The sequence below is a fragment of the Aythya fuligula genome, chromosome 1 (genome assembly GCF_009819795.1).
Source record: "Aythya fuligula isolate bAytFul2 chromosome 1, bAytFul2.pri, whole genome shotgun sequence".
Lineage (NCBI taxonomy): Eukaryota > Metazoa > Chordata > Aves > Anseriformes > Anatidae > Aythya > Aythya fuligula.
Window position 1 is genome coordinate 7,769,449 of NC_045559.1, and position 12,889 is coordinate 7,782,337.

The 12,889-nt window shown below is 40.7% G+C and overlaps 1 protein-coding gene across 1 annotated transcript in view; it reads right to left on the reverse strand.

Moving 5' to 3' along the window:
* Window positions 1-11,174, reverse strand: part of DMTF1 (cyclin D binding myb like transcription factor 1) — a 28,383-nt gene extending 17,209 nt beyond the window's left edge. Inside the window, exons 1-5 of the mRNA XM_032194440.1 lie at window positions 11,110-11,174; window positions 4,974-5,090; window positions 4,336-4,455; window positions 3,241-3,335; window positions 2,368-2,482 (exon numbers count right to left, since the gene is read on the reverse strand). Of these exons, the coding sequence (XP_032050331.1) occupies window positions 2,368-2,482; window positions 3,241-3,335; window positions 4,336-4,455; window positions 4,974-5,082 (439 nt within the window). The 5' untranslated portion in view covers window positions 5,083-5,090; window positions 11,110-11,174. The remainder of the gene's footprint in view (window positions 1-2,367; window positions 2,483-3,240; window positions 3,336-4,335; window positions 4,456-4,973; window positions 5,091-11,109) is intronic.
* Between the last annotated feature and the right edge of the window lie 1,715 nt (window positions 11,175-12,889).

Here is a 12,889-nt window from a genome sequence, read left to right on the forward strand (position 1 = left end):
AAAGTGTAAAGTGAATAGAAACAAACCTTTTATTTCCTCTGTCTGTGCCCTTAGTAACTTCAATGCCAGCTAAGCTTTAAAAGTAAAAACAATTGACATTATGCAAGGAAAAAAAAAAAATCAAATTTGGGGTTTTTCAATAAAACATTAAAACACTCCTCCCTCAAATTTACATACAAATTTTTCTTTTTTTCCCCTCAAGCTTATAACATACTTAATAGCAACGATTGCTTATAATTAAGATTAGGCTGGTGACCCAGTTTAAGTACTGGTGAGTGCTGGCTACTTGCCCATCTCTGCTCAGAAAAATCAGGGTACTTCCTTCTCAGCCTGCTAATTACTGGAGCTGAGAGGCAGATCGCACCAGAGAGACTGTTTACTTAAATCCAATTATAATGAAAAGTACAGGCGTTATTACTAATTATGTTCTAACTGATCAGAGAAAACTCTTCCCTTGTGTCTGATGGTTTCAGTATCTTCTTCCACAGCTACAGAGGCAGAACGATAACCTATCGCTATAGCTGAGATTCACACCTCTATCAAAGCACCTGAACTGACCTCTACAGGGACACAGCTACCCTTTACATGAAATTCCAGCTATTTTAGGAAAGGAAGTCTATTTTGCACTTCACATGTTTGCATATTCAGAGCCAGGGTTATTATCCCCACAGTTCTTGAAGAAAAAAGCATTCTTATCAGGTGGAGATTGCTACAAAATGAGAAGCTCAGGCAACACCTGTCAGACTCCGAGATACTCTAAAAGGAGATGCACAGTGGGATTCCTTCACAGCTTATTTCTGTGACAGAGCATGGAAACCCCACAAAAGGCTCAGCTAGTATGGTTTCACAGATGTTTTTCTGAGCATATTTTATTGGAAATGTCTTCCCAAAATTACTTCTCTTAATTGCAATCACTAGATTTAGTGCCCTCATTCATTCACAACTACAAATGCCGCTTGATATGCCTGTGAAAACAGCTACAAAAGGAACAAATGCAGAAACTTTCTAACATGAGTAACAGGACACTCATCACACATAAGGTCACCAACCCACATGCAGTCATTTCTCTGCCAAATCACCAGTACTTGCTCCTTCAGTCACAGGTGAAAATGCGCTGCTCTCAAAGTCCTTCACCACTAGCTACTGAAAAGATGGCACACTCTGCACTTCCTCTCACCCCAAAACGCAAAAAACGTGGCACACGGTTTCTACCAGGCTGCCTCTGTACTGTGATCTAAAAGGATATATCTTTGCTATCCTACCTCTCACACAATCCCTGCACAAAACACTAAAAAATTTAGAAGCTCTGTACATCTAATAAATACCAAGGATGTAGAAATCTGTTACAAGCAACTGCACATTTGGGACCAGTTAATGTAATGGACACAGACCGCACTGCTCAGCTCCCTTCCTCTGAATTTTCCATATACAACACCCAGATTCTGCATGCCTTGCCCACATTTTTTTTTCACTGGCTCAACAGCCCTCTGGAGTAGAAATCACGGGGTAAGAGATCATTTGATTCAGTGAGAGAAAACCATTTTTCCCCTCAAGTTTTTTAATAAAAAAAGATCTTGCTTTGGACTGACTGAAAGAGATGTTTTCCTGTGAAGCATTAAGGTTGGGACAAGAAAAACAGCAGAGAGACTGAGGAAACTGCAGAGACATGTCTTCATTTGACATTATAGAAATTGTTTCCCAGCCTTTAGAAAGGAGGCATGCCTCCTGGGGGAAAGAGGCAGGACCCAGAAAAAAAAAATCTCTAAAGTTCAGCAACTGTTAAATTACATGATCATTTTGAAAGGGAAATATGCCAGTGGGGTGGCAGTTTCAGCAGTAGGAACAGTTACTTCAGTAGGTCTTGGTCTGCATAATCCCCACTCCATTCCAGAAACTGTTTAATATGAATCACAACTGAGCAGTCAGACCACTAAGCCCTACTGAGAGGAAGATGTGTTGACCTGAGCACAAACTCATTTTCTCACATTGTACCTCCCCTGTGATTGGAGCTTCCCAACTTTCAAACAGGCCGAAGTGCAAACGGAACAAACACACAGCTGTCTGCCCCACCTGCGCTGGGACACTTTACCTACAGCAGTTCTCTATTATGGCCACTACTCAACTGTGGCCACTCTTCCACTCCAAGAGTATTTGGGGTTCCAGCTTTCTTCTTGCATACGAAGTCTAAGAGGGATGGTGAAAACTTAATGTATTAGATCTCTCTGCAGTTTTAGAATCAGTCTTCTCAAATATCTTCAGCAAAAATGCCAGAGATTTATTTATGCAAACTGCAAAATGTTTCCTAAGAGGCACTTGGAACAGCTTACCTTCTTACAGTGTGGGAGAATCTTATTCTAGATATCCTACCTTTATTTGTTAGGGAATCCTTATCCTCTTTGGTTGTGAACCAGGCTTGACTAACAGCTGACACTTCTTCATTGCCCATTGGGGAGATTTCATCCAGCTGTTCATTCTGAAGAATCTTGAAAAGACAAGTATGGAATCACCCAGTCATATCTTCGGATCTTTCTATCACCTTCTTCCATCTAACATGGAAGCATAACTTAAAGGAAAGGAAACCATCACACCTAGTTCATCTTGCTGACTACTCAAGAAGTGCCACTTTTAGATTTGCTATTAGAAGTACATTCATCTTTCTTAAAACACATGAGTAAGATATAGCACCTTAACACACAGATGCTGTGGGAATTAATTAAATAATTGTCTTCATCCTGTTTAAGTTCTAGTGACTTGGATTCTCACTGGCTTTGGTGGAAAGAGGACTGCGACCAACATCTCCAATACAGAACTTTTAAACATGGTATACCCGCAATGAGAACAGAATGCAACTATGAGGACTGTGTGACAAGATAGAGCAGATTTAGGCCTGTTGTGAAGATTAATTTATAATAAAATAGCAGCAGAAATAATAGATAAACTTGTCCTACTTCTGTGCTGACTCCCACAGAGCAAATAATTAGCATTGGAGGGCTACACCTACCACTGTTTACTGTATCACTCCTTGGGCAGTTAGATTCAAATCATCACTTTTATAAATAAAACGATTAAACTGCATTTTTACGGAACACTTATAAACAAGATCTGTGCTCAAATACAGCAGTTTCATACTAAAAATAACCTTATTCATTTAATAAGCCTTTTCTGCTCTGTTTCTCTTTTCATTTCCATTTACATAACAATGTACATAAAAATTAGGTCAATTGTGAAGTTTTACTGTACCTGAATCTGAGTAACAGTCCCTTCATTAATCTCATCTTCAGCTACCTCAGTGGTAGCAGTCATGGTCACCTCAAAGCTCTGATCATTTTCTGAAACTTCAGAATAGATAAGTTAGCTATATACCTTACTCTTGTAACATTTCTTTATGAATGCTATAGTTTTTTTTTTTGTTTGTTTGTTTTGTTTTTTTTTTTTTTTTTACAAATTTCCACCTTTGCTCTGAACATTTTAAAGGAGCCTTATTTAGTATGATTTTGCTGGCATTGTAAAAGCATCAAGATGATTACAAATTATTCTTCTTCAAAAAATATATATATAGTTTTGAAACCTTCAGTTCTACATGTGACTATAGCCAGGAGCTAATATGAAGCATGTAAATAAAAGATGTCTGATTTGGTGCAAACATCTGGTACTGTATCAGTGCTTTCTTTCTGGTGCTATCTTCAGGATTTTCCATTTGCTAAAGGACTTTCAAATCTTTTGGCTGCATTCTTTTCTCCTAGTTTTCCTACAACTTGGCAATACCTTTAATTTTAAGGGTTTTTGTAAAGTTCCACCAAATAAATAGACACTCGAGGTATCATAAATTGGTACTTTAACTCACTACATCTGGTTTTGTCTCTGCTAGGGAAATTGTATTAACTATTGTACTACCTAATAGTCAGTACTCTTTTTAAGACTCAAATTCAGCATGCAGCCTACTCTTTGTATGTCTAGATTAAGATTACCATATATTTTGCAACAAACATGACTTTTCTCAATATTACAAAGCACAGAAATGTTAACTATACTGTCTGATACTGTTTTGCAAACTCTTAGAAGGAAAATTGCATTTACTTTGTTGTTCATTCACTTATCCTTGCACTTAATTCAATACACCTGTACCTGCAGTCCTCTAGCTTTAAGGCAGGTTTATTTTGCCAGTACTGCGTAGATACAAGTTGCTGCAAAAACATCCAAGACTGAGAGGTAAAGATGATATTAGTAACATTTGTAAATAAAACATACAAAACATTCTGGTTTGTATGCAAATAATTTTAATTCTTACTAATAGAAACACTTGCTTCAGGAGCACACAAACTTAAAACAACTTACTTGGAACTGCAACAACAGAAATGCACGGAGTGGAGTCATCAAGGCTTTGATCATCCTCTGATAAGCAAAGCCGCTTGTGGGGAGGCTCAGTGCTGTCTTCAGAGTCTACTTCATCAGTTTCTAACAACAAAACAAAGCAGGTCACTTTCTGTTTAGAAAGTGGAGCTCCTGAGAAAAACCTGGCAGACAAAGACCAAAACAGAAGTAGAAGCAAATGGGACAGGTTGGTTCAGAGCTTTAGTGCTGCCCAGGACCTTAGCATAAGTTATAGGCAGTAACAGGTCATATATGTTTTCTGTGTGGTTTTATTTGTGAATTCCATCCACAGCCCATTATCCCTCCTAAATTATCTCTCTGCTGCATAAAGAAAACCTTAAGTCTACAGAAATTTATATATGTGCTCGGTTATAAGAACACATCTGCACAGAAATAAAACAGAACAGCTATAACCTTGTCAGGTATACATACATACTTTTCGGATTTACATCTCCTGTAACACTTTATCCTTACTTAAACTGAAACAGAAAGCATCTTCAGCAGGGTAAACACAATCAAAACAGCTTGTATAATTTAGAGGTGGGTAAGAGTCAGATCAATAAAAAAATAAGACAAAAACCCTACGTAAAACAATTCCATACCATTTTGAGGGCAATGAAGTATAAGGTTTCCTTCAGTGTCCTGAGTCAGAGTCACGGAGTTCACGGTGTCTATCGTCACTGTGTCAGACTCTTCTTTAACTGTGCTCATACTCAACCCTGAAAAAGCAATACACAGATTAGCTTTCTTCAGACTGCCACTTAGTCCATAATGCTGCCTTCTTTTCCTCAAATAACCCATTTAAACTCAACAGACAATGCCAAATCTCTATCTGTTCTTTCCCATGAACAATTCCAGAGTTAGAGATTTACCTGCCATTGCTTTTTCTGCACACTTATACATCACAAAGAGTAATAACAGGTAGTTTCAAAGCTGCCTGTCTAGTTAAAAATACGTAATACTAACTCCCCTATTCAGAAACATTTACAATCTTTTATTATATCATAAATATTTACAAATAAAATAGATAGAAAGCTATGACATTGCTTTTTCAGCATTTCTAAATTCTCCACAACTCATATTATTTGTCTCTCTCGTATTTGTTACATTTCTCATTGAATAATTTTACTATTATGTAACCTTCTACAGCCAGTCAGGAGCAAGGAATATTTCTGGAGTCATACTATTCATAGCTGGGCTATTTATAGACTGCTAAGCTGCAAAGTTTTCTTCTCCTTCCACACGTATAAATAACTTGTGAATACTGGTGGTTTTGCTCTACCAGTGAAACAACACAAGCAACAGAAAAGCTGGGTGTATCACCATTATAAAAAAAATTACTCAGCTACTAAGTTGCCTAGGGTAAGCAATACAGACTGAAGCAAGCAAACCGGGGCAATACTAAGTGCTTCTGATAATCTCATTCCCACCTTAAAAATACCACGCAGAAACCCACAGCCTGTAAGAATTTCCAGGTAAACTAGTAGTGCTACTGATTTTGAAAAAAATAAATAAAAAGTTCTAATCACTCATATACAAAGAAATGTATTTTTTTCCCCTGGAGAAGCTAAATGAAATGCTTCTGCAGGGAAAATGCTTAACATCTAAAATATCTAGAAGTTTTGCAATGATTTCATCAGTTTGGAGCACCTTGGTTTGGTGACTGCCTTTGGCAGAGCTTTATAGAAAGTAACTATCACCTATTTCTCTTTGAAGTCCTTTCAATTCTTTTCATGGGTTTTCTCACATTTTACCACCAACAAAAATAATTACATTTAACTTCAACGCCACAGACAAATGTTATCAAGAATTTTAACCTCCATTAACTACAGCTCTTACAAATTGTAATTATATTACAGAGATTCCATGATATCACTATATTCATACATATGTAGAATTTACAACATGGATTTTAAGTCAACCATGTGATGTTACTGATACTGCTTCAGCAGAAAAGCTTGATGACAATTTGGCACATCTATAAGCTTGTGCAGGGACTGATTCTAGACTGAAGTGCTATTACCCTTCTGAACAAGCGAAAAATTTCAGGTATCGTTGATGCCTGAAGTCAGAAGGTTCTCAGATTTACTTTCGTGCACCATCAGCAGCAGCTCCTTGCCAAATGCAGGTGTAGGAAGCAATAACCTCCCTGGCATTCATCTGCTTCTACGTTTTAAAGCCCTACCTTCACTAGAAGTGATGCTTGCTGCACGGCCATGACACTGATTTATAAGAACCAAACGAGGTATCCTTCACTCTAAAAGGTGAAGAAAGAAATCCTAAGTTGTGTTGCTGGTTAAGTAGACCGTAACTTTTCAACCCATTTCTGAGTTGTCCATCGATCCGCTGAATAGTGAAAAAATTAGACAATTTTGGAGGGCAAAAAGAAATCAATTCTCTTTTTCATGTTCATATATATTTTCTGGGTAACTTTTACTCTGGAGAATGCTGTAGTAAAAATTCCCAGCAAAGTTACTTCAAATGCTACAGATTACTCCTTAATTATGTATGTGAACAGATAACACTAACAGGCTTTTTTTTCCTATAGTAAGTTGAAGGAATCTATTTTTCTTCTCACCACTGCAAAGACTTTGATTTTTTTTAACCACATTAGTCTGCTATCTTTATGTCAATCACGTACTTCAGCTAAAGTTATTTTCACACATCTAGAAGCAGAGGAAACTACAGCACCACCCGCAGCAAAAGATTCAGAAGAGCACTCCTTCCTTTTAATTAACACTGCAAGTTGAATACCTATCAGAGCTGCGCTGTTCTTTCTTCAGTTACTCAGGACTTCTATAACCTTCTGCCAACCTCCCAAGAATAGTTTATCCCAACAGTAGGTGCAAGCTCTCTAAAAATGACTCGCGTTGTGTCAGATAGTTGAGATTTAGCACAACTCAAGTTATCTGGCTAAAGGTAATAACCATAACCAAGCTGTGATGAACCAGGGAGAGCCAAATCCTTCACTAGAATGAAAGAATTCCCATTAACTTCAATGGATCAAGCAGAATCACAACTGAAAACTGACTGCGAAGAACGTGAAGAATAAAATCAAAGCCAAATGGGTATTTTGGATGTTATTTTTTATTAGTTAAACTGCACAACTACAAAAATTGGTTCTTTCAGGCTGCATTTCCACCAGGACACGATCACTAACCTATGAAGATATGAATTGGTGACTGAAAGGTGAGGACAAAAACGTCGTGGGTCACTGCAGTGATTCCTCCTGTGTGAATATGAAATAGTCTGCAGATCTCCAGACCTTACAAAAATCACAACTTTACAATAGAATGAGCACATATGCTGGAGTTTCATCACATGTAACGTACAGTGGGACCACTCAAAGAGTACGGGGAATGCAGTGGAGAAAGCACGCTTGCTGCTGCAGGCACCAACACCCTCTGATGCAGGTTTCCTTGATGCTGGTTGCAGGGACACTGTACTCACCCCATGTCCTAATGTTTCACCAGATGACAGCCAAAGTCATGCTAAACATTACCCTAACACCACACAGATCTTTTAGGATGTGCCATACCACTTCCGTTTAGCAGAATTTAGAACTTTTCATAACTTCACTTAGCGAATACATGCTTTTGAAAATGCAGTGCTTTCTATTAAAACTAAAAAGCTCACTTGCATTTTAAACTCACGACCCAAGTATTTTTTAATGCTACATTCCAACACGCTCCTTACAGATAAAAATCTGCCACCAATTTTATGTTCTGAAGGAGGGTGTTAGCTTGCAGGGAAGGGAACAGTCTTGGACGCACACACACTCACTGTGTGGATGCGTATTATGAAACACAGCGAAGACAATAATCACCAATTTCTAAGCTAACAGCTCAGAAATAGATGCAAATTTAATAAGCACTTTTTGAATTTTTAGATTTTTGTGTGTTTACCAAAACCAAAAATTCTTAAGAGCTCATGATAATTTTAAATGGGTTTCAACACACAACCAATGAGATGCAAAAAATATTTTGCCTACAAGAACCATTTAATATAGAATTCCATTATAAATTTTCCACTCTAGCCATAAAATACAGCTGTTATTTGTTTGGGAAAACACAGAGCAAATTTAGGCAGAAAATAGCAAAGCTGATTTTATTCTGAATTACAAAAAGAGGAATGTTTTAATACAAAACTCCTATAATTCTTAATCATCTTCATCAGACAGATGGGCTGAATTGTTCCGTGGGCTGTAAAAATTAAGCATGCCTAAGAAATCATATTTCTCCCTTACAGACAGAATTCTGTCACTGTGCCTAGTTATCAGCTCAATCTTATGTCTAGGCTGTGGACTGAGAAATTTTAAAAGATTTACAACGATGTAATTGTACTAAAGGTTGTGTTCTTAACACTGGGCAAAAGGAGTATTTCACTAAACTTGTTGTGAAGCAAAAAACGAAGTCTGCTAAGGGACTACTGAGGTTTTAACAGGAATGCTCACATTGGATGCACTGGGATTTCAATGCATTCATTCACGAGTAATGCAACTGAAGAAGTCATTCCTGGTTTAACAAAACCTGGATGTTTAGTGTATCCAATATCACGGCTTTTCTGATGTCAACACTCCTACACACAGTTGTGAGTTTTTTCTATTTGACTAGTGCCAATGCTCTGATGCAGTATTTGATGAAAAAAATCCCTTTTTTCCCCACACCAAAGTGGTTACACTCAAATCTACAAAGGCATCACAGAGGAACTGACTTCAACAGCTGCAGCAGCACAGGCAAGAAGGGGACCGAAATGGGCAGATATCAAACAGGAGCCGAAGACCTGAGTTCAACATGCACAGATTTATTAAATTGTATCAGCAAGAGATTGCAGTCCTATAAAAACAATCACATTCTACTTATCTGTGGTATTTAGAGAAGCAGACCATCACCAGAAGAAATATATGGTAGACAATGGGACAAGCTGTTCTCATTTACATTGACGCACAGTTGGCAGAACTCCAGGAGATCCAGCCTATCCATTGATATTTACATAAAAAGCACTGAGTACGCTCTAAATGTCACATACATACACACAGCAAAGTTACGGCTGTTGAAAAAAAAAAAAAAAAACAATTTTTTTTTCCCCCTCTTCTCAGTAATAGAAAATGGCTCAGGCACAAGTACATTAACATGGATAAGAATCTTTGTAAGACTGATATGTACTCAAATTTATTTTTTCTTTCATGTTAATCCAGTTTCATGCGTAGCATTAAGCAGTAACATCTTCACCTTTGTAAGCAGGCAGAAAATTAGCATCCAAAATATGATTGTTATCCTAACTGTAGAAGGCATAAGACTGATAAACAAAACCACAACTCTCTTGCTTTTCTGATGGACAGATGAGCACAGAATTAACTCTTGTAAATAATAGAGTATTCAAAACTGTAAGGTACAGCATAGAAACATGGGAAGTGTTTGGGAGGTCACTGTCTCTTCTACATTCACGTTTTACAATTTTGAACATTTAAGACAAAAATAAGCATTTTTAGAGGTTTTACATTTAAGAAGCTTTTATTAATGTTCAGTCTTCCAGATAAGTCAATGTCATATAGAAAAAAATATTAAGTGCCCAGAAAGCAAGCATTAAGTTGTTGCCTTTTCTGCACTGATGGAAACCTGTCTGTAAAGACTGTATCTTCTGCTCTCGTAAAGGGATTTTAACCATGCTGTCAAGAAAACAACTTAAATCTCCTGCCAGAGCAGTGCTGGCAAACGGAAAAGATTTTCTTGATTACCTCAACACAATTCAGAATGGCCAGGTGTGTCTGAACAATGTTAATTCTTTGTGAATGGGGGCGTACAAACACGATCTGTGAGCCAAGGAGTAGAAGTACGATACGCTTCACCATGCCCAAGTGCACAACCAAGAATAAAGAAACCTCAAAAAGGGCAAAAAAAAGAAGAAAAAGCAAAAGCTTCTCCCAGGACAGCTCCTTCGCTGTGGTAAAACGGAGTATAATTGCAATGTAGTGAAGGTTGGCACTGCTCTTAGATGAAACCCCTTGTCTCGGGGATTACACACTGCAGAACCCAGTGAAAAACAGAGCCCCGAGGAACCTCAAATCACAACCCTGACTGAATAAATAATAATAATGCAACAAAACAGATGGAAGCCAAAACTTTTGGATACCACAGTCCCAGAGTGGGGAAATCAAGGGATCTAAGCGCATTCACACAGGTAGCCTTTTATTACAGACATCCAAGTAAGGGAGAAAAAGAGTTTAAAACGAAAACAGTAAGAACAAAAATATCAACACCACACAAAAACGGGTCGCCCTCCCCAAGCGAGCCGCTTTTGGGTAGCTTTTCCATCTTTCCCCAAATTTCGCACCTCCCCACCCCTCAAATCCCTTCCAGAGAAGGGAAGTGAGGAGAGAACAAGGAGAACGAGGGGTCTGGGAAATGGAAAAGGGGAGAAAAATGGTCGGGGAAGGAACGACCCCGGGGCGGCGCCTCAGCGCCCCGCTGCCCCCCGGCCGCCAGCGCCGCCATTTGGTCGCGGGGCGCCGCCGCCATTTTGCCGCCCTCACAGCGAGCGGCGGTGCGGGCCGAGCCCGCCGCCAGCCCGGCCCGGCCCTAACCCAACCCGGCTCGGTTGCTGCTGAGGAAGGGAGCGGCCATGAGCGCCTCCATCTCCCGGTCCCCTCAGCTCGGCTCGGTTGGGCTCGGTTCAGCTCAGCCCGGCCCCGCCCGGCCGCTGCCGGCCCTGTCAGCCCGCAGGCCCCCGCGCACTTACTTCCTGTTTTGGGTCCGGGCACTTGAGAAACCAGGATGGAGGCTCCGAAGTACCAGGATGGAGGCGCCGAGCGGCGGCGAGGGAGGAGGAGGAGGAGGGAGGCGGAGGAGGAGGAGGCAGCGGTGGGGCGAGGCGCAGGCAGCCCGCCGGAAGGGCCCCGCCGCCCGCCCTGCCGCCGCTTCCGTCAGAGCCGGGCGCCACAAAGCGCACGGTGCGCGGCCGCCCGAGGGGGCAGCGCCAAAAAGCGCACGGAGCCTTTCCTAGCCCCGGGCCCGGCTCCTGTCATAGAATCACAGCATCGTTAGGGTTGGAAAAGCCCTCCAAAATCATCTGGTCCGACCGATGTCACCCACCAAACCATGTCCCCAAGCACCACGTCCAACCTCTCCTTGAACACCCCCAGGGACGGTGACTCCACCACCTCCCTGGGCAACCTGTCCCAGTGCCTGACTGCTCTTTCTGACAGAAATGGCTCCTCATTGCCAACCTGAACCTCCCCTGGCGCAACTTGAGGCCATTCCTTCTGATCCTATCACTAATTACTTGTGAGAAGAGGCCGACCTCCAGCTCCCCACATCTTCCTTTCAGGTAGTTGCAGAGATCAGTGAGGTCTCCCCTGAGCCTCCTCCAGACCAAACACCCCCAGCTCCCTCAGCTGCTCCTCACAGGACTTGTGCTCCAGGCCCTTCACCAGCTTTGTAGCCCTGCTCTGGACACGTTCCAGGGGCTCGATGTCCTTCTGGTACTGAGGGGCCCAAAACAAATTCATGGGGTGACACAGGGGGGCCTGCCCAGGTTGGCAGTGCATGCTGACAGGAGGAGGCTTCTTGCCCTTCCTCCCTGTCAGAAGCCCCTCTTTCCATTCAAATTTCCTTTGTGGCTCTATCTATCATTTCCCTCCTGCTTAAGTAACTGATAAATCACGTAGTAACAAAACAAACAAACAAACAAACAAACTAAAAAAACACAATCAAACAAAACCATGCAACACCAAACCAAACCAAACAAAAACCAAACCCCCACCTCACTAAACAAACAAACAACAACAACAACAAAAACACAAAATGCTCAAGCCCTAAAATTGGAAATAAACAGGCATCTGGCAGTGTGTGGCTTGTGGTACTTGCCACCTCATGGGCCAGGTGATGCAGGTGGCCTGGTCTTGGTCAAAAAGGCACCTTCTGGCTCTTCTCAGAGCCCAACCTGGTAAACCAAAATGTGATGGATATATCCCAGCATTAAAGGTGTGAAAGGTGTCCCCCAGCTTCATTTGTCCATGAAATCAGCTCGTTGCATTTCTACCACAAAATTATTTTTTGGTTGCTTTGTCTTATAAAGTGGACCTTCAGTGGTGACCTCCCCAAAACCTTCTCAGAAGCTTTGAAAAGTGCTCTTGTTACTGACAAACAGCTCTTCTGCACACCTATAGGCTGTAGTGATCCCAAAGTGGTTTGTCTTTTTTTTTTTTTAAATCATAAAATCCATTTTATTTTTCTAATAATACTTTTATAGGAGTTCGAGCAATAGTTTTCAATGCCAGAATAAGTATTGTATAAATATTTCAGTGAAAATGGGCTGGAGATTTTGGTTGCTCAAGAAGAGGCATGGTTTCACCTGTGGTGAGGAAACTTGTCAGTGCAATGCTGGGGGGACCAAATTGCTGAGGAGGCATCATTGGGAAATCCCACCCAGATTTAGCCAAGGTGGGAGCCTTTGAAAATCACAGCTGACATGCTGTTAGGAGACATGTAGGCAGGATTCAGTTTCCCTAAAAGTCTGA